This window comes from Crinia signifera, chromosome 7 (genome assembly GCF_055691185.1).
Source record: "Crinia signifera chromosome 7, ASM5569118v1, whole genome shotgun sequence".
Classification (NCBI taxonomy): Eukaryota; Metazoa; Chordata; class Amphibia; order Anura; family Myobatrachidae; genus Crinia; species Crinia signifera.
Genome location: NC_139223.1, coordinates 183,466,634 through 183,491,852, shown reverse-complemented (window position 1 = coordinate 183,491,852; position 25,219 = coordinate 183,466,634). Strand labels below are relative to the sequence as shown.

Here is a 25,219-nt window from a genome sequence, read left to right as displayed (position 1 = left end):
TCTAAGAAGGATTTTGTCAGAAAGAATGAACTAGAATAACCCCCATTGTAAGAAAGAAACCGCTATCCTCAACGTCCCAAAGCCATGTATGGTGCTATTAATAGAGGTATGGGTCATAGGGTCGACACCACGAAGGTCGACATACATTACCACTAAAAGGTCGACACATGAAATAGGTTGACATGGTCAGGTCGACACATGAAATAAATTGATATGGCTAAGGTCGACAGGGTCAGGTTGACAATGGGAAGGTTGACAGTCAAAAATACGACATACGTTTTTCACATCTTTTGTCCCGAATTTTGACTTAAGTCGACATGGACACCATACCAGTGTACCGCAGCGCTCGGCACACTATTGTATTCTCCCTCCACGCCCTAGTGGACGGTAGTATATGAAATACCGCCTGTCGGCACAAGTCTACTAAAAAGAACATGGAAAAAGTCATGTCGACCGTTTGAATGTTGATCTAATGCTTGTGTTGACCTTCCAACCCTGTCGACCGTAGTCAGGTCTACCTATTTCATGTACCGACTTAACCCCTGTCGACCTTTAGCGGTTGATCTAATGTATGTTGAACTTCATGCATCGTGTCGACCTAGTGGCCATATCCCGTCAATAGGGAATACAGAACTTACTGACCATGTTCAGATTCAGAAAGTATTTTTACAGCAATTGGTTTAAATCAGAAGTTAACAATTTTTTTGGTTATTTCACTTTTCACTTGACAGCTCTGAGTGGGGTCGTATAACTGGCCAATGGCTGGAGAGTCTGGTAAAGGACTCAAGCAGCAAAGGACCTCCGCAAATGTTACTTGATAAATGGGCCAGTCCATAGGGGAGGTCGGAGCAGGTGAAGGCACAGTTAGGAGAGCCCCATAGGTGGAAAGAACTTGTCTATCTGCTGCCATGGAAACCATGGCACATGGGTACAGGAACAATAACTCCAAAAGTGCACATCTGCCAACAATTGCTTGTAACCGTTAGGATATTGTGATGTAACCGATTTCCTCAATAAAAAGTGGGAATGGAATCCTTCAGAATACAACGCCATAAAGAAAACATTACATGTATTGAAAGACGGAGCGTTCCGGTGAAATACAGCAATGTGCTTTTCTTTTTATATCCCAGAGCAGCAATTTAAGGAGAACAATTAGATGTGATTTGCATGAGATAATGAGTAGCGAAGGCACCTCCACAGGGTGAAACGTCCCTGGCTGTTTTGCAGCAGAGGCCAGTAACAAGCACTTCTATACACCAGCAGAAAGTAGTGCTATACCCGATTATGACCTCCAGGGGGAGATATAGAGCTATACCACCACATCACACTGCCTTTCAATGACAGCAAATGCTCATCCCTGAGATTAAGGGAAACTATATCCCATGACTATAAACTGCAATTAAGAGAGCATATAGCCTTTGCTATCTGAAGACTCCGACCCGGATGGACAGCGATGTTTCCGTCTTCCGGCCGCTTGGACGAACCTTATCATTGCAAAACGGTTGTGGACTGTGAGAGTTAAAATAAAAGAAATGAAGAAACAGAGAGAAGCAGCGATAAAAAGAGAGCAAGAGTGATAGAGAGAAAGAGCACAAAAGAGAGAGACAGAGAAAAAGAGAGAAAAAAAGAGAATTATTTCAGGCAGCGTATTAATGGCGATCAGTCTTAGAAAAACACGCAAAAAATAATCTATAAACTAACTAAAAATCAGTGGAACCGCTGTTCTCTACTATATATGTTGCCGCCACATGACACCAGCGCCCGCACCCCTTTTCGGCCATCTCTGACCAGGATAAAAGTATAGACTTTTATCCATGAACAGAGGAAAAAAAGCGACCATTGAATGATTTTTTCCTTCGCGCAGCCGCATGTGAGTGACGGATTCCGGTGACGGCCGTAGTTCGGTGTTTACCTGCTCTCTAGGCTGGGAAAATATGCAGCCTGGATAACAGGCCTGAATCACCCCCAATGTTTCAGGAATGACAAGACAACATGCCGGACAATACAGGGAAATTTTTCTTAGCATCTCTAGTGTATAGAGCAGGCATGTCCAAAGTATGGCCCTCCAGCTGTTGTGAACCTACACGTCCCATCATGCCTTGCCACAGTTTTGCTATTAGGGAATGCTAAAACTATTGCAAGGCATGCTGGGATGTGTAGTTTCACAACAGCTGGAGGGCCATAATTTTGACATGCCTGGTATAGAGTGTCCTACCACGTGTGGTGTCCACTGCTGGTGACGCACATTGCCACTATGATAATGTCTGTATGTGGCAGGCAATACTAATTGCCGACATGCTCCCGCTTTCCAAGGTAACCGATGAACCCTGGGTCAGTGTGCGTCATCAGCGGTATACACCACTTAGTGTTCTCCCCGCATGGTGAGCCGGAAGGTCCAACATACACTAGACTTTCAACATTTTTACTGTCATTCATGTTGCCTTGATAAAAGGACGTGTAAAGGTGCGTACACACGGGGCGATATATCACCGAGCGATATATCGTTCAATGCCCCCTTTTCATTGGCGACCAGAGATGGTCGCTGATGAAAAGAAACCTCTGCCGCTGGTGCCGCAGAGGCAATCAGCTGGTCCAGCGATTAGAACGGGGCAGAATACGGGAGCGCGCACGGGGCACACTCCCATCACTGGCAATATGGTCGCCAGCGACCATATTGCCTGCGATATTAGCAAACATCGCTGCTGTGTGTACACGGCTTAAGTCCTGTAACCTTGGTTACAGGACTAAATGGCCTGTATAATCCTTACCCCTTCTTATTGTTGTCTTCAAGCTGTCTCTGTCTCTCCTTGGCAATATAGTCCGTCTCCGAGCAGAAATCCATCCGGTCATCCAGCAGCAGGTTCTGCCAAAGCACAGTTGGGATTAACGCTTTAATGCCCACATAAGTGTAAATCAACTTTTTTTTGTTCTAATCAAGGATGCTACTCACCTTCACCCCAATAATGTCCCCATCCTTTATATAATAGGGCGCCCCCTGCAGGCTCTCCGGTTTCTTTTTCTTTTTTTTCTTGGAAACTTGCTGACTCTAACACAAAAAGATCAATGCAGTCAGATGCTCGGGGTGGACACAGGAAAACATCACATTGTACGTTTTGGCTTTGACATAAATATAGGTTCAGATACTGCAGAATGGACATTTCCATGCTTGCTACAGGTTGTACATTGATACATATATGAAAGTGTCACTAGGATCCATCTCTCTGCAGTACAATGTCATTCCATAAGACTTTTATATAACGACAGCCCCAATGTCACTCACCCAGCTGGATATTGGGAGCCATTCGTGTTTGTCCGGAAAGTACTTTGCGATCTCCACTTTGTCAGCAGGCAGTGAGCAATGGCTGGCGATGCGCTGGCGCAGAGCGGGGGCTGTACATCCACGGGAGATATTCCAAGCAATGTCCATTGGGGGGAAGTAGCGGCACTCCCCTGGGACAGAAAGCTGAACCCTCAGTAACAGATCCTGGGGGCTGGATGGCAATGAAAGGAATGACAGTAGTAGATGTTATTTATTCGCTGCTTTCTAGGTCTCTTACCCAACCAAATGCTGCTTTTAGTTCAGCAGCACTGCTGCAAATCCCAGCACTCACCCTAGGAACTCCACCGTGCATAGGGGCTCCACGCACAGCGTAGTCCTGATCCCCAGTTTGTAGTCGCTAAAAACAGAAACAAAAGAGGTTTAAAATAACCCAGACTGACACACACACATAAATATATATATATATATATATATATAAAAATATATATATAGATGATATACGCAGCCTGGTTTTAGCCTTATCTAATGCTATTAGATATTATTAGACACTTAGCACCTATTAGGTGATATTTTACGCACCTCATCCGCCGTTGATTACAGCGCAAAACTTTTCCCAAACGTTTATTTTCCAATGTCCAGATACGAAGGAACTCAGGCGACGGAATCCCAAGGGCATCAAATACGGCCAATGTCATGATCTGTGCAGGGAGGAGATTGTGAGTTCACATGGGCTGAAACATTACAGTTATTAATCCGGAGCCCACATGGAAGCAGGAACCACATGATCTACATAGGAATGCAATTACTTTATTTCAACTATATGGCAATACACATTCACAGGGCATGGGTACACATGTACTGCATGTACGGGGCATGGGTACCCATTTATTACATGTTCTGTGCATGTGCACACATTTATAGCATGTTTACACATTTATGGCATGTTCTCTGTATCTGAACACATTTATAGCATGTGCACATATTTATAGCACGAGAAGGGCATATGTACACATATATGGCATGTACAAGGTGTGTGTGCATATTTATGGCATGTACAGGGTAGGTATACACATTATGGCATGTAAGGGGCATGTGCACACATTATGGCATGTACGGGGCCCCTTGCACACATTATGGCATGTACGGGGCACGGGCACACATTATGGCATGTAAGGGGCACGTGCACACATTATGGCATGTACGGGGCACGGACACACATTATGGCATGTACGGGGCACGGGCACACATTATGGCATGTAAGGGGCACGTGCACACATTATGGCATGTACGGGGCACGGACACACATTATGGCATGTACGGGGCACGTGCACACATTATGGCATGTAAGGGGCACGTGCACACATTATGGCATGTACGGGGCACGGACACACATTATGGCATGTACGGGGCATGTGCACACATTATGGCATGCACGGGGCACGTGCACACATTATGGCATGTACGGGGCACGGACACACATTATGGCATGTACGGGGCACGGACACACATTATGGCATGTACGGGGCACGGGCACACATTATGGCATGCACGGGGCACGGGCACACATTATGGCATGCACGGGGCACGGGCACACATTATGGCATGTACAGGGCACGTGCACACATTATGGCATGTACGGGGCACGGGCACACATTATGGCATGTACGGGGCACGGGCACATTATGGCATGTACGGGGCACGTGCACACATTATGGCATGTACGGGGCACGTGCACACATTATGGCATGTACGGGGCACGTGCACACATTATGGCATGTACGGGGCATGTGCACACATTATGGCATGCACGGGGCACGGGCACACATTATGGCATGTACGGGGCACGTGCACACATTATGGCATGTACGGGGCACGGGCACACATTATGGCATGTACGGGGCACGGGCACATTATGGCATGTACGGGGCACGTGCACACATTATGGCATGTACGGGGCACGTGCACACATTATGGCATGTACGGGGCACGTGCACACATTATGGCATGTACGGGGCATGTGCACACATTATGGCATGTACGGGGCACGTGCACACATTATGGCATGTACGGGGCATGTGCACACATTATGGCATGCACGGGGCACGGGCACACATTATGGCATGTACGGGGCACGTGCACACATTATGGCATGTACGGGGCACGTGCACACATTATGGCATGTACGGGGCACGTGCACACATTATGGCATGTACGGGGCACGTGCACACATTATGGCATGTACGGGGCACGTGCACACATTATGGCATGCATGGGGCACCGGGCACACATTATGGCATGCATGGGGCACCGGGCACACATTATGGCATGCATGGGGCACCGGGCACACATTATGGCATGCTCTGCACACGTGCACACACCTGCATCTTCAGGTCTTGCAGAGAAGCATCTCTGGATATCTCCACATGGTGCACAAAGCAGAGGTCGGGGTCTGCACCGTCCTGCACAGACACATCTGTGACAACAGCAGAAACCAGTGAGGGAATGACTGACAACGCACTTACACAGTTACATGAAATAATATAAACCACTGGCAAGAAACAAAGGGGCAGATGTATCAAACCTTGTAAACTAAACAAGTAGAGTGTGTATAGTAACTGCACAACTATGGTCTAACAATCACACAGATGTGTGTGCCGTGAGACACACAGGGCCTGATTCAGAGCCACACACAATCCTCACGCAGTGCTGATGCTCATGCAGCTATCGCGTTAGCATCACCAGAAACTCCAACAGCGCAGACAGTACTTGGAGCCGACACACAAAGGTGCAGCCGTAACAGAGACGCGCAGTATCGTACACGACTCTGCAAAGGGATGGGCACCTCTAGGTGGCGACAGGGATGGTTTCTTAGTGGACGCATGGTGATGACAGGTCTTATAGGAGTGTTGGTGGTTGCATACACCAACGCCCAGCCAGCCGCCCACACAGGTCATGATACACAGATGGAGGCAATGCACCTGCCACAGGGTTTCTGCAAGACACATGGAGGAACCCCAAACATGGACTTTGCAAAGGCATTCACATAAAGATCAGCAGCAAGTGTGGGCAGTGCGGATGGTGTAATGGTTCGCATTACTGCCTCACAGCGCTGAGGTCAAGGGTTCTATTCCCACCATGGCTCTAACTGTGCTGTGCTTGCGCGGGTTTCCTCCGGGTGCTCCGGTTTCCTCCCACATTCCAAAAATATACTGGTAGGCTAATTTGCTCCCATCAAATTAACCCTAGAATGTCTGTGTGTGTGTACATGTGGTAGGGAATATAGATTGTAAGCTCCACTGGGGCAGGGACTGATGTGAACGTTCAACTATTCTCTGTAAAGCGCTGCGGAATATGTGTGCGCTATATAAGAAACTGGTAATAAATAATAATAAGTAAGTGTACCCTCGTACACCTCGGTTTCAGGCTCGATGTGATTAAAAACAATGTACGGGGCGGGGCCTGTGTGTGCGCCTCAACTGTCCTCTAATTTGCAAACACGCAATTACTAACCCTTTCAGTGCCACCAAGTGAATTTGTCAAAATAGGGGTGAAAATTGGCAAGCAAACATTTTTATTAATCAAAACGACCGTTATCTTATATAACATTTATATATACAACATTTTTTATTTATTGGATTTATATAACAAATGTGAGCGACGCTGGGGTTTTTAGCGGATATTTTGCACATCTCTCCCGGAGACGTTGGCACTCAAAGGGTAAAATCAAAGACACGGAAGATAAAACATTGAAGATAACTTGATAAAATGAATACACTTTACTTTTACCTTCTGACTGGGTCGGCGGCAGTGTGACCAGAGGGGGGACAACGTGATTGAGAGAATTTTGTTGTATTTTAGGACTGTACAACCATATAGGCAACTTCAGGAAACCCTGTGAAAAAGTAACAAAAAGATGACAAACCAACACAAAACGAGTGGATAACAAAGTGTTACGGGGGTGTCAGTGGTATGGATTCTTGTTCGGTGCCATCTTAATGTATAGGCACAGAGGCTGCCGAGCAGGGCTGCCTGGTGGTCCCACAATCAGAGTGGCCAGGCAGCATTACCAACCATTCTCTAAGCCTGCAGCAAGACAGTAAATGGTTGTCCGCATGCTGATTGGTGCATTGCTGGAGCAATCACTGTAGGGAAGCCTATAGAGAGATGGTGCAGAACCATTGGGGGGCAATTTATGATTTTTTTTTAATTGGTTCATGTAAATGTGTGTGTGTGTACAACGTCTACAATGTTGCTAACAACAGAACACTCACCTTGGGGGGCAGTCTTCCCTCTGTTATAACAAAAGTATCTCCAGATCGGATATTTAGGTCCTTCAGTGAGGAGTCCTGAAAACAAAAAGAGTTTGACATGGAAACCGTATCAGTGTACGGCATCCGCTCGCATCGTCATGCTCCGGGCACTATTATATTCTCCCTCCACACCCTAGTGTGAATTTATTTAAAAAAGCATCAGAAAAAATAAGTGGGTACTCAACGTTTCCGTCCAATCAGGACCATCGTCAGGTCATCTTATAATGCACAGCATTGACCACACAGCATCTCCTACAGCTGTGCCTTAGAAGATGAAAAGCTGATGGTCTGTGGGACTCTTGCAATGGTCCTGATTGGACGGAAGCGTTGAGTACCCCTGATTACCCCCATATTTTTTCTGATGCTTACTTAAATAAATTCACAGTGGTTTTTATATGCAAACTTAAAAAAAATATCCGCAAAAAAAACGCAAAAAGTGCTGCAAAAAACCATAGGGTCTATAATACAAAGTGCATATAGCGGCACTCAGAGGAATGAAGACAACTCAGTCAGAAGTCAATGTTATCAACGTTTTAATGCTTGTTGCATTTCCATCAGGAAACAAACAAAAAGTGAACATCTATCACAAAAATAAGCAAGATTGACCAGGGATATCTATCAGCGATAATTGCATAATTGTAAAATGTCAAACAATATCGATAGCAAATGTTCTGACTATAAATAAGAAATAAAACTATCGATATTGTTTGACATTTTACAATTATGCACAATTATCGCTGATTGATATCCCTGGTCAGTCATGCTTATTTTTGTGATAGATTTGATGCATTAAGGTATATTAGTTACTATTGTACTGCATAGCGGAGGGGTTGCTAGGCAACGCAAGTAGCGTCGCCTGGACACCCGTGTCGCAAGATGATGATGTCCTCATGTGAGCCCATCACGAGCGGGAAACCCGGGTGACACGGCAGGTTCTGCGGTGTTGGTGAAAGAACCAACAATACTCTGTCACATACCTCGTCGCTTACAGCATCTCCAGCTTCATAACACCAGTCCATTTTTCTCAGGTGCCACCCAGTCTCACCTAAGACAGAATACACTTATTAACGGCCCTGGTCCCTTAACAAAGATGTACTGGAACTTGGGAGTTACAATAAACTTTTAATAAGAACAATCTGTTCTACGCCTCTCAACTGTAATTGTTGTCAATTTACATTCAGGAAATAATGCTGATGAAAGATAACTCCATGATAAATGTATGTTCCATACCTAAGAAGGCCCAAAAGATGACTCGGGGCCTGATTAAAAGGTGGGCATTAGTAAAGCATCAGACAGAAACACCCGATGTTATTGCCAGGAGGCGATTATTGCGACTATGACTATTATGGTGACTGGCGTGTTGGTATCAGGGACTGCGTTGAAAGACGCAGTTCCACTGGCAATAGCAGCCATGTTCCAACCACAGGGTTGCTGGAATGTCCAATGGTGCTGCTAATGGTCAATCATTTCTGATTGGTGCTGTGGCCAGTGGGCGTTCCAACATGATGCCCACCAGCCACAGCATTAGCATAAACACAGTAGCAGATGCGGCCCCTGAGTTTGCAAGGTTTGCACACAATATGGCACCCCTTATACACCCACACAAACCACCGCAAACCGGAAATGATAAATGTGACAAAACTCACCTGGTAAACCCACTCTTTGCAGCATGTTTGCTAAGCACTGAAAGAAAAGAGAAGAGATGAGATAGACAGAGTAAATCAATATCAACCAAGAGCGATTTCAAATCATTCAACATCAACCGTTAGTAAATATACTCCTTTACCAGGTACGCAGGTGTCATATCAAATCAGTCAGTCAGTCTCCTGACACATCCTACGCAGTCCAAGATGCATTTCACCAAACAAGACACCTGGACCTATCAGAACTCACAAGACCTGGCGTTCCAGTAGGGGCAGTTTGGTGTGACCACAGCAATGTATGAACACAAATCTGTACTCCGCCAGGCATATGTGCTGCCAGATTTTACAGAAAATATCACAACCCAATGATACATTACGGGCAGGATAGACTCTGAAACAAGGTGGATAATGGTAAATACCTCTTTTACAGTTAGCGTTTCATCCAGTATAATCTCTTGCTCATGTCCCTCCTGGAGATCAGTGCCGACAATAAAAGACAGGAAGACCTGTGGATATATAGGAAACAATCCTGCATTATCTGGGACTTTATAACAGTACTAGATGTATTTCCATGCAGTACTCCTAGATCAGCCAAACCGCACAGATCAATGATGAGATGATGCCTATTTCCTACTATGGGCAGACTAGTAGCTCTAGATCCAGCTTGGGAACCAGCATTAGTTGGATCAGACAAGCTAGAAGACATGTATGGGTAACAATTGCATGGTCGCCGGATGACCTCGCCAACTGTCCGGCAGGTTGTTCTACATCAAGCATTGGCTGCCATTCTGTCTCCCAGTAGTGCCCCAGGTAAAGGTGCCCAATAGTAGTTATGCAGTACTTCAGCCACCACCCGTGTTTCTCCAGTTCCCACCAATCCCTCGGAATTGGAGTGATGCGCTATGATTATGTATTTGTCCGGATAGATTGAAGTGAATGAATATTGAGTGTGTTGAGATGTGTTAATGCTTTATTTTCAGAATACATTTTATTCCTACATGAATCAGCTGTACATACATTCAGTTATTTCACTTTATTATCACTGTGAAAAAAATAAATTAATCAGTTGTGTGGTTAATACCTACCTCTGAGGTGCGAGGCGCTCTCCCCCGACACAGGCCCAAGATGCCCCCAGCTTTAAGCTCTGCTTCCTGCACTGTGACATGATCCAGAACTGCAAGACAAGACACCAGGTGTCACCGTGCCAGGCTTCTGTGCCACTGACCAAACATAATGCCACATGTTCTTTTTATGGTACTTATTTCCTAGCACGGCGCCCATCGCAAAAGATTGTATGCCTTAAGGTGCCCACACACGCACCGATCCCGGCGGTGCGATGCTGTACGATGGGGTGCGCGCTCCCGCGGCACCTCATCGCACAGTACAAAAAGTATGTGCTGCACATACTTTTTGTACTAGCTTTTTCTAGCATCGCATCGCATGCACATCGTATGCACAAGGCATACGATGCGATGCTATGTGTGCTAGTTAAGCCCACAACGCACGACGGGATCGGTGCGTGTGTGAGCACCTTTAATTAAGGCATACAATCTATACAATTGAAAAGATTTTTAATTGTATGTACAATATCGCATCTTATGGATCTCATCTTATGGATCTCATGGATCTTATGCATCCATAAGATGCATAAGATCCATAAGAAGCCATAAGATAAAAGATCCATCAACACCAACCCGAAGTGTGGCGAGCGCAGCGGCACGCGTCCTCTGACCTTTACATACCCACACTATCCACGTCGGCGTGGAGTTGATTTGATATAGTGTGTCGAGCGCAGCGAGCCACCGAGCCCGAAGCATGGCGAGCGCAGCGAGGGGGCGCGTAATACCTGTGAAGTAATGCGCGTCCCCTGGCGGGGCTTGCCACACTATATACGATCAACTCCACGCCGACGTGGATAGTGTGGGTATGAAAAGGTCGGAAGACGCGTACCGCCGCCGCTCGCCACGCTTTGGGTTGGTGTTGATGGATCTTTTATCTTATGGCTTCTTATGGATCTCATGGATCTTATGGATGCATAAGATCCATGAGATCCATAAGATGAGATCCATAAGATGCGATATTGTACATACAATTAAAAATCTTTTCAATTGTATAGATTGTATATCTCGTCCATGCACAAACACATAAGATGCATGCAATGCCTGCGATATCGTCCCGACACATACAATCTAGGTCGTGGGCGCCGTGCTAGGAAATAAGTACCCTTTTTATAAATGCAGAGTTGATTCTACAGTAATTCTAACATTAGCATGTCGACATTTCAGATGTCAGCACTGTAAACATGTTGACATTCTACAGATGTTGGCGTAGCGGAATCTGCAGAAGGCTGTAAAAAAAAGGCACAGAGAGAGGCACGGTGGTGAGGGGCGGGTGGGTTTGCGGGTACTAATTACTTGGTTCTTGACAACATTGGAAAACTCAGAGCAGTGGACAAATCTCCTCTTTGCAGAGTGTGGTGCTAATATAGTATTTTCCATTATTTTTATCCATGGGGGGGGTTCCCAATTTGACCATACCCCCTTCAGTACCTCCCCAATTTGACCATACCCCCTTCAGTACCCGGGCCCCACAGCTGTTTCAACCCCCCTGGCTACAGAAGCAGGAAAATCCATGCCAATAACTTCCAATGATATGGGGAATCGTGAAAGATACATAGACTATGTAGGATGTGTCCTTAGGCAAACCTTGGGCAGCATTGCATCATAGCAGGTTGCTATGCAATATATTTAACCCATACAGTGCCAAGGGAATTTGTCAAAATAGGTGTGAAAATTGCAAAGAAAACCATTTTATTTATCATGACCTATAATGCTTACCGTATATAGGAAAATTTATCTTTTTTTGTGCATCATTTCATATTTTAATTTATATAACAAATGTGTGCGACGCTGGCATTTTTAGCGGATATTTTGAGCATCTCTCACAGATGTTGGCATTTAAAGGGTTAATGCCATTTACACATATGTACTTTTGTGGATAGTTTTATTGCTACAGACAGGAAGCCTTTTGATGCCCTGTTCTTCATTAATGTCACTAGTACACTGGCATATATTGGGCAGGTAACCTTAACCTAGTGATACAAAAATTACAGCTAGTGGGTCTAATTCAGGTCGGCTCAATAAGCAGCAGCTGTTTTCTGCTTAGCAAGCACCTTAACGTCTCCTTGCCCTCTAATGTTTTTTCCTGCCTTCGGAAATAAAAAAAGTCAGTCTAACTGACTTTCATTTCCTCTGCAGATCGCTGAATATGGGGCGGGCGCTGACTTCACTTGACGTCTGCCGCTCACCTCCAGCAGGCATTGGCCCGCCTGCGTAACCAAGGGAATGTCCAGCCTTCTCATGGGGACGCCCATAGAATGCTGGGAATTCCTCTGCTCTGCTCAATGTCCACTCCCGTTCATCTCTCTGCAGCGAATGGCTAGGCGAGTAACTTGTAACTTGCGGGAGCCAATCGCTGCTGGGGTTTGCAGATGCGCAGAAATGCTTCGAGGCTGGGGCTGAATCCGTTAAAGGTTGATGTAGAGCAGCGAATATCAACCTTTTTACCGTGCGGCACACTAAATAAGATTTCAAAATTGCTATGGCACACCATGAGATCCCCACATGGCAAACACATTGGCCCCCACAGAAAAAAAACAACAAACAAAAATAAAATACATTGTCCATTTACATGAAAAGAAGAGACCAGTAATTAACAGTTGAACTGGTGGTGGCTATAAACTGGTTTGGGCATCTCTAGATCTGGGGGCACACTTGAGAACAGCTCAAGGCACACTAGTGTGCCACGGTACGGTGGTTGAAGAACAGTGATATAGAGGGTAAGCCCTCACCATTAAAAAATAAAATAAAAAATTAAATAGTTTGGGGAAAATAAATATGCAACAAATAAAAAATAAACAGCATGAAAGAAAATATATAAGGTCGTACTTTGATTTCTGAATCGCATTTTGCCAATCCCGCCCCTGCTTCCTCATGCAATCACTGTACTGCAAAGGCCAAACAAGAGAATTTTTGATACCAACCTTTGCTCTACTTAGGTTTTTTTGGTTTATTTTGTAGCACATTCTATTACTGTGTGTCAAAGAAATGATAATACATTTACAGACAGACCTGCTGTATAGTTTCTTATAGATCTCACCTGGTGGAAGCAACTTCCCGCTTCTATGTAATGGTCTCAGACAGGTGCCCTCTAACAAAACAGACCAGAAAGAAATAAAACTACAAGCTGTGAAATGTTACACAAAGCAACAACAAGGTTAAATTGAAACTCATTCAATTTTGAGAACATTCAGAACAGCAGCAATAGCAGCATCAGCTCAACATTCAAATAAGGGAGACACACCCACTGCCAGTGAATTAGTCTGGAATGGCAGTTGGTGGCAGTGGGTGTGGCTCCTATTTGAAATGAATTTGAAATCCCCTTACGGTGCCCATACACGTTACAATTATTGTATACAATATTGTATACAATATCGCATCTCAGTTTTGCGATGAGATCTAGTACAAAAAGTATGTGCTGCACATACTTTTTGTACTAGATCTCATCTCAACGCAAATCCGAGATGCAATATTGTATACAATAATTGTAACATGTATGGGCACCTTAAGTATAAAAAGTACCAGTAGAGGGCATCTCCACCGGATACGGTAATAGCAACACCGGGCTTCTTACCACAATCCTCCTGCAACTCCAGCAATTCCATAGCTTTACTGCGGATCTCGAACACAGTCTGAGGTCAAAGACGAGAAAGATTATGGAACATAAGGATCATCTCAATTTATAGAAGACAAGTTATGATAAGTAACTTGTGTTTGATCAACAACTCACAGAAGCAGAGTCTGCAGGAATCTGAAGAGTTTCCTTTTCCTCCTCCGTCCTGCACCAGTCCTGCACCTGAATGTAGTGAACGTTTGGGTCACCGATGGTCTCTTTCTCTGTGGCAAGTGCCATTTCTCTACAACACAAACACAGGGTCTTCTGAATCAACTACAATTTACAAATGGGTTGTTCACAGGAAGATGGGAAGGAGAAGAATACTTTTGAATTCCTTGAAATAAGATGAAACTGAATATTTTGACTGTGGAAGGAGAAGAATACTTTTGAATTCCTTGAAATTATATGAAACTGAATATTTTGACCGTGGAAGGAGAAGAATACTTTTGAATTACTTAAAATAATATGAAACTGAAAATCTGACCGTACTACACGTTTATTGCTTCCTTACCCGTCTTCCTGTGAATCCAAAAGAAGAAGGGAACTGCCATCTTTAAGCCCCAACATTTTGAGGGTTTTGTTCATATCTTCAATGGCAAAAACACTCCAACCCTCACTGGTCTCTGAGGACGGTGAGCACAGCAGAGACTCCTCGGAGGGGCTACCGGCCAGCTTCTCCTGTACCACTCTCAGCTGAAAGTTGGATGGGAAGACTCTTTGACTCTCCGAGTATTTTGGCAAAGAGTTGTTGCTTTGGGATTTGCGTGGACGCATGATGGTTAGAAGCAGAGGAGCGCAGTCTGGACCACCTTGGACTGGCAGTCCTCCCACCTGCTCGGCAAATACCAGATATTAACATTAGGCACGGAGGCATTTGTGATGAAACAAGCAATACAATTAATTGCCCTTTACAGATGCAATAGGTCCAAAACTTTGTATATGTTGTAGTAACTTTATTGCAACATGGTTATCATGTAATTAAGTTACATGTTATTCAATTCACTAATAACCCTTTGTCTTTAGTTTGGAATACGCTGCTATTCTGTATCTGGTTAATGGAATGACTACAGTATGTCTAGATTGACAATCATTGTGGTTGACCAATAATGTTCGAACACATAGTTAGATGCCTAAAATTGGTCGGCATGGTCTAGATCGTCAACAGAAGGTTGACTCAAGCAAAAGGTCAATGGGAACATGGTTGACAGTGACAAGGCAGGACGGACGGTGTAGTGGTTAGCATTACTGCCTCACAGCACTGAGGTCATGGGTTCCATTTCCACCCTGACCCTAACTGTGCAGACTTTGTATATTCTGCCTGTGCTTGCGTGGGTTTCCTCCGGGTACTCCGGTTTCCTCCCCCAATCCAAAATATACAGGTAGGTTAATTGGTTCCCAACAAAATGAACCATAGAATGTCTGTGTGTGCGTGTACATGTGGTAGGGAACACAGATTGTAAGCTCCACTTAGGCAGGGACTAATGTGAGTGCTCAAATATTCTCTGTAAAGCGCTGCGGAATAGGTGTGCGCTATCTAAATAATTGGTAATAATAATTATAATACTGTCAATCTAGGCGCTGCCGACCATTTGTATGCGACTAACTAGATGCGTTCGACCATTACTGGTCAACCACGTGTTTGTCAAATCAGACATCGTTCATCCGCTATACCACAGCCCTGCACTTCATACTCTCTTGTGGGACAGCGAAGGAAAACGAAAACACATGCGAAACGTCTCTTAATTAAGCGGTTATTCCATGCACTGATCCAGTTCTTACCTGCTGTCCATCCCACAGAAATATGTCGCAGTTGTCTGTCACACCGGCACTCACAAGATCCTGCTCTGCATCTGAGAACACCGAACAGTAGAAAATGAATCGCTGCACATTTTCCAATGTTAGTAGTTTAGAATAATTAGAAAACGGTGGTAAAGATGCAGCCATTTACATTCACCCCGACAGCGCACCTTGTCATCCCATCTCGGCGTGCCATTCGCCGAAAATGAAACGCACGTGCGATCCATTCTTGGCAATTGGCCGCACGAGTGTGCAAGACACTCGCGCATCCCTGTCTCAGTGACGAGAAGACACGGCGTGCTATCATGATGAATGAAAATGGCTCCATCTGTATGTACTAGTATTTCTCCTGTATTTTCTGGAATATCGAATCTTTGTCGGGCAGAAGGAAGAGGACCACTATCTGTGGTTAGCTTATGACCGTACTAGTAGAGCTCAGTGATCGCCAGTGTGAGCGGAGTGGTGAATGGCCAGATCTCATTCACTTGAATCACTTGTGTAATTACACTGGGCAGAGATCCTGTTTGGTTAGAGCAACAGGATCATCCTTGTAAAGCCACCAATCCATGAATTATGTATCATGGTATAATCCCCCCCAACATATTTCAGTTATTGGTCCCCTCTCTGCCTTTAGTTTATTTTTGTCAGAAAGAAGATAGAGGAACGCTCTATATGACAACATTTTACTCACATGGAATGTAGGAGGAAGTTTTAGCAAATATTCTAATAATTTAAAAATAAGATCTGTGTTAGCACAGAAAAAAAAAGTAAGGAACCAAAATTGAAAACTACTGTAAAACAAAAAACATGTCAGAGTCCAACAGGACACACTAGCAAGTCCGACAGGGTCATCCTATGGTGGATTTGGGGAGGTGAGATCAGTGTGGATGCAACTACTCCAGCCATCCACAGATAGTCCGATTAACTCTGGAGGTGCATGATGGAATAGGGGTCATATAATTGGTGCAAGATACCAGGAGCGACAAAACGCGTCAGAGAGTGCCTGCCCTATACCCACCTACCAATTTGGGATTGCAGTCCGGACCAGCCCTACAGGATTGAACTCATTTGCCGCCCTATCTCAATCTGGGAGGCCATCTCACCTCTGGTGCACCAGCAAACCTTCTCCTGCTATAAAAAGACCCACCATTCCTCAAAAATATTTTACCAGTGAAACCGGTTATTTGTGCCAACCTTGGGCCGGGTCACTCTGGACTTATGGACGGTGTGACCCGGCCCAAGGTTGGCACAAATAACCGGTTTTATATATTAAGATTTAAGATATGTATTAATACTGTGTGCTATTATCATTAAATATTTGTAAAGATCATCCAATTTATTTATTGACCAAATCTTGGGTATTATCCCTAAAGCGCTGCTACCCCCCCCCCCCCCCAACCTTTTTTTCCAATTGTTGCAAGAAGCCTGTGCAGGTGGTCTGATAGAGAGAGGAAGACCTCTTTCAAAATTAAGGGGCATGTAGGGGTGGAATCAGGGAGGACCAAATGGCACTTAAGAGGCAGGTGATCGAAGTCTATTGGCTTGGGGATTTAACAGCCGTGTGATAGATTTCTGAAGGAATGGGGGAAATCTTTTGTGGCATTTTAGGGGTATGGCATGAAGAAAGTCTGATTGGCTAATTAAGAGAAGTGGAAAGTCTGGGGAAGATCTCATTAGCCCTGAAGGGGCATTTGGGGGATTGATAGCATGACGAGATCTGGGACCCACATAATGCTGAACTTATGGGATAATTGTGCTTACAAAAAAGATTTCTGGGTACTTGTTTCCTATCTGGGCGCCCACTAAGTTAATTGAGCACCATGCTATTCTCTGTAGTGAAATCTGATCGCATCGCATCGTACACATACACGATATTGAACGATGCGATGCGATGCGATGCGATCCGATTTCCCATAGGAAACAATGTTAAATGGCTCAATTTAGCCAAATTATCATAGGAACAATAGTAAATGGGCCAAAAACACCCCTGAACATTGAAATGTCCCCCCAAAAGTAGTTGACGCCACCCCGCCATCAACGTGAACCCGAAGCGTGGCGAGCGCAGCGAGCCCGCGAGGGGCGGCGGTACGCGTCCTCCGACCTTTTCATGCCCTACTATCCACTAGGGCGTGGAGTGAGAATAGAATAGTGTGGCGAGCGCAGCGAGCCACCGAGCCCGAAGCGTGGCGAGCGCAGCGAGCCCCGCGAGGGGACGCGGATACCTTCACAGGTAAACGCGTCCCTTTGCGGGCTTCCCAGGTGTCCGCGTCGCCATGGACACCTGGGAAGCCCGCGAGGGGACGCGTATAACTGTGAAGGTATCCGCGTCCCCTCGCGGGGCTCGCTGCGCTCGCCACGCTTCGGGCTCGGTGGCTCGCTGCGCTCGCCACACTATTCTATTCTCACTCCACGCCCTAGTGGATAGTAGGGCATGAAAAGGTCGGAGGACGCGTACCGCCGCCCCTCGCGGGCTCGCTGCGCTCGCCACGCTTCGGGTTCACGTTGATGGCGGGGTGGCGTCAACTACTTTTGGGGGGACATTTCAATGTTCAGGGGTGTTTTTGGCCCATTTACTATTGTTCCTATGATAATTTGGCTAAATTGAGCCATTTAACATTGTTTCCTATGGGAAATCGGATCGCATCGCATCGCATCGCATCGCATCGTTCAATATCGTGTATGTGTACGATGCGATGCGATCCGATTTCAGTACGGTGCCGTACGTAGAAAACCTGGGCGCCCAGATAGGAAACAAGTACCGATTTCTGTTTGTTATGTGACCATACCTGCTGCGGTTTTACCACCAATGTGAAGGACCTTCATTGTCCTGATTTTCCAGCCAATTGTTTATCATATATGTGAGTGCTAAACATAATCCACTCTCTAACCTCCACCCGCAATTTACTTTCCAACTGTAGAGGGCAGCACTATAGTTTCTCATTCAGCACAACTTCCATCTACAGGTCTGATAGGCAAATATTGATTGAATTTAAATACAACAATCAGGGGTAACTTTACTAAGATGGGAGTTCTACTGAAGGTGGTATGTTGCCCATAGCAACCAATCAGATTCTACTTCTTATTTGTTTAGAAAATATTGGTTGGTTGCTATGGACAACATCCCATCTTCAATAGAACTCTCATCTAAGTAACATTCCCCCCCCCCTTTGAATTCTGCATAACATGACATTTGAGTGGTCTGTACAATATATTGGTTTCCCTAATTCCTGAACTGCTGGACCTTTAAACACTTACCACACAGGTCCTGGAAGACATGTAATCCCGCAGGCAGGAGCTTGGCGATACTCAGTACATGTCCTTCTACAGACTCCTCCAACAACTGCAACACAAGCCAAGGCAGCAGATTAATAACATCCCCCAAACATGGTAAGCAGAGGGCCACAATACTATATAGATATATCCCTGACCGATTGCTCAGCACAAAGCACTGTGTGATCTAGTATCGCTAAGAACGCTCAGCAGAATTTCCCAGTGTGTAGGCCTCGTACTATTCACTTTGGTCATCTCTCAAAAACAGGAAAGAGGATATTAATCCGTTTGCTATAAACCCCCAAAACTAGCAGCAGAACGGAGTTACAATACTGACTGTAAAGCACATATTTTAGGAGTTCATTGCAAAGGGTATGGATCATAGGATTGACAGCAGCTAGATTGTCAAGTATTAGGTCGACACCACTTGGTTGACATGACTGAAGGTCAACATGGGGTTTTTCATAATTTTTTAAAATTTCCGCTCACCATGCTTCAAGCACGGTGCCTAGCTACGCTCGGCACACCATTTTATTCTCCCGCCACGCCCTAGTTGATGGCAGGGCATGAAATACCGCACATGTCGGCTCAAAATAAAGTTAAAAAAACCATGTCGACCTTTGACTGTCGACCTTCCGCATGTCAAACTAATGCTTGTGTTGACTTAATGACTCTGTCGACCTAACCCATGTCGACCTTCAGTCATGTCGATCTAGTGGTTTTGACCTAATGCTTGTAGACATAGTGACCGGATCCCATTGCAAATGCTGACAAATAACTTCTTCCTTTTTTCATTATTAAACAGTAATTAAGCTTCACAAAAATATCAGTTCATATGTTACACGAGACAACACGTATAATAGATATACTGTATTATACTTACTTCATTTGAACATCAACAAAATTATAATTTATTATTATAATGATTTTTCCTGCTAATGAAGAGGATAGTCTATGGGCGAATGAAGACATTGTTTGACTAGAGTGGAAATTTGATCAATAGTTGGTTTTACTCAGTCTTTCCCCTTTTGCATTCTCTCAATAGTTAGAAGTGTTTTTTGTCTTAATCCCTGACATTATGGTTATTGTGCTTCTCTTCCTCACATTTCTACATGATCTGCCTCACATTACATCTCCTTCATTGTTCTGCGTCACAAACCTGCGATGTACTCTACCCCTTGGAGTACTGCATGATGACCGCAAACAATCATCTCCAGTGTTATCATCACTGGCATTCTAACCAGATGTTGTCATGGTAGGTGGTCATGCTCCCTGTTGCTATCAGCAAAGAGCATGGGTTACTTCTTGTCATTGTTCTCTAAGTCAGTACAGTGACTGTTGCCTGCGGTTAGGCTATGCAGCTCCTAGTCTACGCAGCTTGGGCTCAGGAAACAACAACACTACATATGGAATACACTTGTATCCCTTTCACATCGCACAAAATTACCGGGTTCATGCCGCTCCGACACGGTAATTGGTGCGATGTGAAAGGGGTTCCCGGTTACAGCTAACCAGTAGCAACACGGCAATACGAGCCGGGTAAAAAGAAGGGTTCTTACTGGTTCGTTGCCGTGTTGGTGTGCTGTGTGAATCGGGTTGAGCGATCCGTTTCCCGTTCACACTATGGAGGAGGCAGCGATTAGAGCAGCGCCAGCTCTAAGTGCTGCCTCCTCCCCCACCCCTGATGGCACTCTGTCCGTCTGCCTCGCCACCAGAGGACGTCGGGGAACCGGCAATATTGCCAGTTCGCTGATGCAATGTGAACAGACCGCACATGCACGGTCGCACAGGGACTGAACCGTTTCTAAGTCCCGGTGCAACCCTGCATTTGCCGTCTGAAAGCGGAATTGGTAAAGAAAAGTAAAAACGGATACAGTAATCCATAGAAAAAATAAAAAGGCAAAACCACAATAGCAAAGAGAGGACGGCAGGAAGACAAGGACAGAAGCAGGGCATACAGTGTGGGGGGTTATAGGCATTTACTGTATATGATTACCTGAAAAACGGTTTGTCTCAAGTCGCTGACAGTCCCTCTCCGATCCACACTTAAGTCTAAGTTACTGTCTCCTTGGGAGATCACTGGATGTAGAGCTCCATTATCAAACCGATAGCCGGACGCGAGGTGAAGACGGACGTTCATGCTGTTGGCTTTTCTGTCAGACTCCACCCTGCACAGGCCAGAAACATCGTCATCTACCATAATCTCTTTCTTTTTTTTTTTGCAAATAGATTTTTATTGAGTTTTAAAAGGAAGTGACATAAATTGAGAACTTTATGTGTATAGCTATTAGAGGAACAGAATTTGCATTGGGATAGATATACATTTAACAACTTTCTGTAAGTATCATTTGCATAAGTAGAACTTGCACGCTCTAACACATAAATCGAAGTGTACACCAGAATGGCGTAAAGGGTGTCAGACAGGAAAAAAGAATGACAGCTGAGGAGAGAAAACAACTAGAAAGGCATAGAGGGGAGAAGAGAAGAAGTAGGGGCTGTGTCCCCCTGGGAATTTAATCATATGGGGGTAGTAAAATATATAGAGCAGGTATAAGAAGTGCTTTAGACTAAAGCTTTATACTGTTCTGATTCCTTGAAGGTCAACCAAGGCAACCAAGTTGTGGTAAAGGCAGTGCGTTTAGAGTCTAATGAGGAAGTGAGATCGTCCATGATCATGTAGTGATCTAGTCGATTACACCACTCTTGTATGGATGGGGGTGAGCTAGATTTCCAGTGAACCGGAATCACTGCTTTGGATGCACTAAGTAGATGACGCAGTAGAGTGTTTTTATATGTTGCAAAGGGCCTACGGATAAGATTGAGTAGCCAAAAGCTGGCACTAAAGGGGAGGTTATCCTGTAGAATAATATTAGCAGTGTAAATTACTAATTTCCAGAAGGGTTTGATGATGCTACATTCCCACCATATGTGTAAAAGCGTGCCTGGCTCACTACCACACCGCCAACATAGGTTTGAGGTCCCTGGGTAGATTTTTGCCAGTAAGCTGGGGCAGCGATACCACCGTGTGAGCACTTTGTAATGGGTTTCAGTTGTTAGCACATTTAGGGAAGAGGAGAAAGTATTTCTCATAATCTCCGACCAGTCTCCCTCTTCTAACGAGCCCTGTAGTTCCCTTTCCCATTCTAACATAAACCTTGGCTTAGCTGGGAACACCTCCTCAATAATTAGTTTATAAATGGTTGAAAGAGAGTGACGAAGGTAGGTCTCAGCTATGCAAAGCTTCTCAAATGGTGTAGTAGCTCTTAAGGGTCTTCCTGGCAAGCAGAAGGTTGAGAGGAAGTGTTTAATTTGTAGGTATTTCCAGATCTCTTTGTTTGGCAATTCATAATTTTTTTGAATATCCGGAAAACTCTGAACGCCCGCAGAGCCAACCAGATGAGCTACTTGGGAAATGCCCCTGCCTCGCCAGAGTCGAAATGAGGGCTCATTACAGCCTGGGGGGAATTCTGGATTGCCAAACAAAGGCGTAAGCGGTGAAGGAGAGGGTGAGATAGAAGTCAGAGAGCGCATGCGTTTCCAGCAAGCAAACATAGGTCCAGTGAGTGGGTGTGGGCTGTGGAAAGATTTGTTACGCCATGGGAGATCAGATTGAGAGCACGGGACGGAATTTAATTCTATGTCAACCCATTGTTTTCTGTGGCCTGTGTTACACCAGTCCATTATCCTAGTTAATAGGATTGCATTGTAGTATGTGTAAAAATGGGGTAATTGGAGTCCACCTGCATGTTTCCTTTTAAATAGAATTTCGTGCTTAAACCTGGGCTTGCGCCCTGCCCAAATATAGTCTCGGATTTTCCGTTGGAGAGCCAAGAACCATGATCGGGGGACGCCGATAGGGAGCGTTTGTAGGATATAAAGTATTCTAGGTAGAATGTTCATTTTAATCACTCCGATGCGCCCAAACCACGAGATTCTCTTTGACCCCCAAGAGGAGAGCTCTAGTTGCAGTTTAGAAAGTAAGGGAGGGAAGTTGTGGGCGTATATTTGGGAGATGTTTCTAGTTAGGTTTACTCCCAGATATTTAAGATGGGTGGGGTGCCAAGAGAAGGGGGAGGAGGATTTCAAGGCCTGCACACCGGCTTCATCTAATGTGAGATTAAGGGCGACTGATTTAGTCAAATTAACTTTGAAATTTGAGAGAGCTCCGTAGCGACTAAACTCCATCAGCAGGTTAGGGATAGATGTTAACGGGTTGGAGACCACTGCAAGGAGGTCATCGGCAAACAGGGCTAATTTGTATTCCTTACCTCCCACCGACAGCCCACTTATATTATTATTTTTCCTAATGGCCCTTGCTAGAGCCTCCATACAGAGAACAAATATTAAAGGGGAAAGGGGGCACCCCTGACGGGTTCCATTCGAGATGAGAAAGGGTTCAAAAAGATCTCCATTGACCTTTACTTGTGCCGAAGGAGTTGAATACAGAGCCTTGACTCTTTGAAGGCCAACTGGACCAAGACCCAAGTGCTCCAGCATTCCACTAAGAAAGTCCCAATCTACCCTGTCGAAAGCCTTTTCCGCATCAGTAGAGAGCAGGATGGCAGGTGTTTCACAACTAGGGGCTAAATTAATTAAATCTAGTACTTTTGCAGTATTATCTCTCGCCTCCCGTCCAGGGACAAATCCCGCCTGGTCGGGATGGATGAGAATCGGGAGAAACTGCTTAAATCGGTTTGCTATGAGTTTTGCGAATAATCTCAGGTCTACGTTCAACAGGGAGATAGGCCTGTAGCTGGAGCACTGGGTCGGGTCCTTACCTTCCTTCGGGATAATTGAGATGTGCGCAAGGAGAGCCTGAGGGGGAAAAGGGAACTGGTCCGAAATCTGGTTGAATGTGGCTTTCATTAAGGGGGAGAGTGTGTCACTAAAGATTTTATAGTATTCTATTGGATAACCGTCTGGGCCAGGGCTTTTGCCATTGGGCGTAGATTTAATTGCAGCCTCCAACTCTTCAGTAGAGAAGGGTACTTCGAGGGCTTCAATATGTTCTGGTGACAGCCTTGGGAAATCAACTTCTCCAAGGTAGTCTTTTATAGCGGACAACTTAGAGGGGTTGGGTAAGTCACCTTGTGTCTTATTTAGGTTATATAATTGGGAATAAAATAGATGAAAGGCAGAAGCAATCTCTGCAGTGGAATTACAAGTGCGACCTTCCTGGGATTTAATAGTAGGAATAAACGTTGTAGCACGTTGAGCTCTCAGTGCCCTGGCTAGTAGCTTACCCGGTTTATTTCCCCAGAGAAAAAATTTGCTACGGCATTTGCGGGCCTCCGTCTTCAATTTCTCGGACATGAATGAATTTAATTCCTTGCGAGCTTCTAAGAGTTCCTGGAGGATGGAGGGGGAGAGAGCAGACTTATGAAGAAGTTCTAGGGAGTGAATTTTCTGAATTAAAGCCTCTCTCTTTTCTTTACGTTGCTTATTTAACCGCGCACCCATTTGAATAAGTTTCCCCCTAATCACACATTTGTGTGCCTCCCAAATCACTGCTTTCGGAGTCTCATCGTTGTCATTCAACAGCAAGTATTCCTCTAGGGCCTCTCTAATTTGTTTTTGGCATATAGGGTCTTGTAAAAGTGAGACATTCAGTTTCCAGGAGTACTTTTTAGAGTATGATGAGGGGAGGTTAAGGGTCAATGAGATAGGTGCATGATCTGTCCAAGAAATTTGGCCAATGTCAGATTTGGAGACTAAATGCAGAAATCTATGCGAAATGTAAATATAATCTATTCTTGTGTATACTTTGTGAGGGTGAGAGAAGAAGGTATAGTCCTTAGTGGAAGGGTGTTGAATACGCCAAGGATCGATAAGTTGGTATTCGTGTAAAATTTTTCGGACCTTACGGTGTAGTTTATCAGGGCTTCGTTCATTAGGACGGGAGGAGTCTAACCTAGGATCCATTGTCCAGTTGAAATCCCCCCCACATATCACTGTGCCGACCAAGTAGGGTTGAGCTAGGTTTAGTACTTTGTCAATAAAGGCTGGTTGGTGGTTGTTGGGGGCATAGATATTTAGTAGGGAGAAATCACAGTTAGATATCTTGCAATTTATCAATAACGCTCTCCCTGGGACTAATGGGCGACATACAGCCTCTGATATAGTCGTCTGGCGAGAGATCAAAATTGCCACTCCCAATGTTTTCCCTAGCGGGTTATTAGAAAAGA

General features: G+C 45.0%; 1 protein-coding gene across 2 annotated transcripts in view; it reads right to left on the bottom strand.

The window, feature by feature from the left end:
* USP40 (ubiquitin specific peptidase 40) overlaps positions 1-25,219 on the bottom strand; it is a 74,571-nt gene continuing 49,352 nt past the window's right edge. For both annotated transcript variants that reach the window (XM_083154588.1, XM_083154589.1), the window contains exons 13-32: positions 21,031-21,202; positions 19,020-19,104; positions 15,747-15,817; positions 14,479-14,798; positions 14,082-14,208; positions 13,926-13,983; positions 13,392-13,442; positions 10,319-10,407; positions 9,653-9,739; positions 9,237-9,273; positions 8,568-8,635; positions 7,552-7,626; positions 7,067-7,172; positions 5,659-5,753; positions 3,860-3,978; positions 3,612-3,677; positions 3,281-3,491; positions 2,951-3,046; positions 2,769-2,863; positions 1-1,509 (exon numbers count right to left, since the gene is read on the bottom strand). In XM_083154588.1, the coding sequence (XP_083010714.1) occupies positions 1,422-1,509; positions 2,769-2,863; positions 2,951-3,046; positions 3,281-3,491; positions 3,612-3,677; positions 3,860-3,978; positions 5,659-5,753; positions 7,067-7,172; positions 7,552-7,626; positions 8,568-8,635; positions 9,237-9,273; positions 9,653-9,739; positions 10,319-10,407; positions 13,392-13,442; positions 13,926-13,983; positions 14,082-14,208; positions 14,479-14,798; positions 15,747-15,817; positions 19,020-19,104; positions 21,031-21,202 (2,116 nt within the window). In that variant the 3' untranslated portion in view covers positions 1-1,421. The remainder of the gene's footprint in view (positions 1,510-2,768; positions 2,864-2,950; positions 3,047-3,280; positions 3,492-3,611; positions 3,678-3,859; positions 3,979-5,658; positions 5,754-7,066; positions 7,173-7,551; positions 7,627-8,567; positions 8,636-9,236; positions 9,274-9,652; positions 9,740-10,318; positions 10,408-13,391; positions 13,443-13,925; positions 13,984-14,081; positions 14,209-14,478; positions 14,799-15,746; positions 15,818-19,019; positions 19,105-21,030; positions 21,203-25,219) is intronic.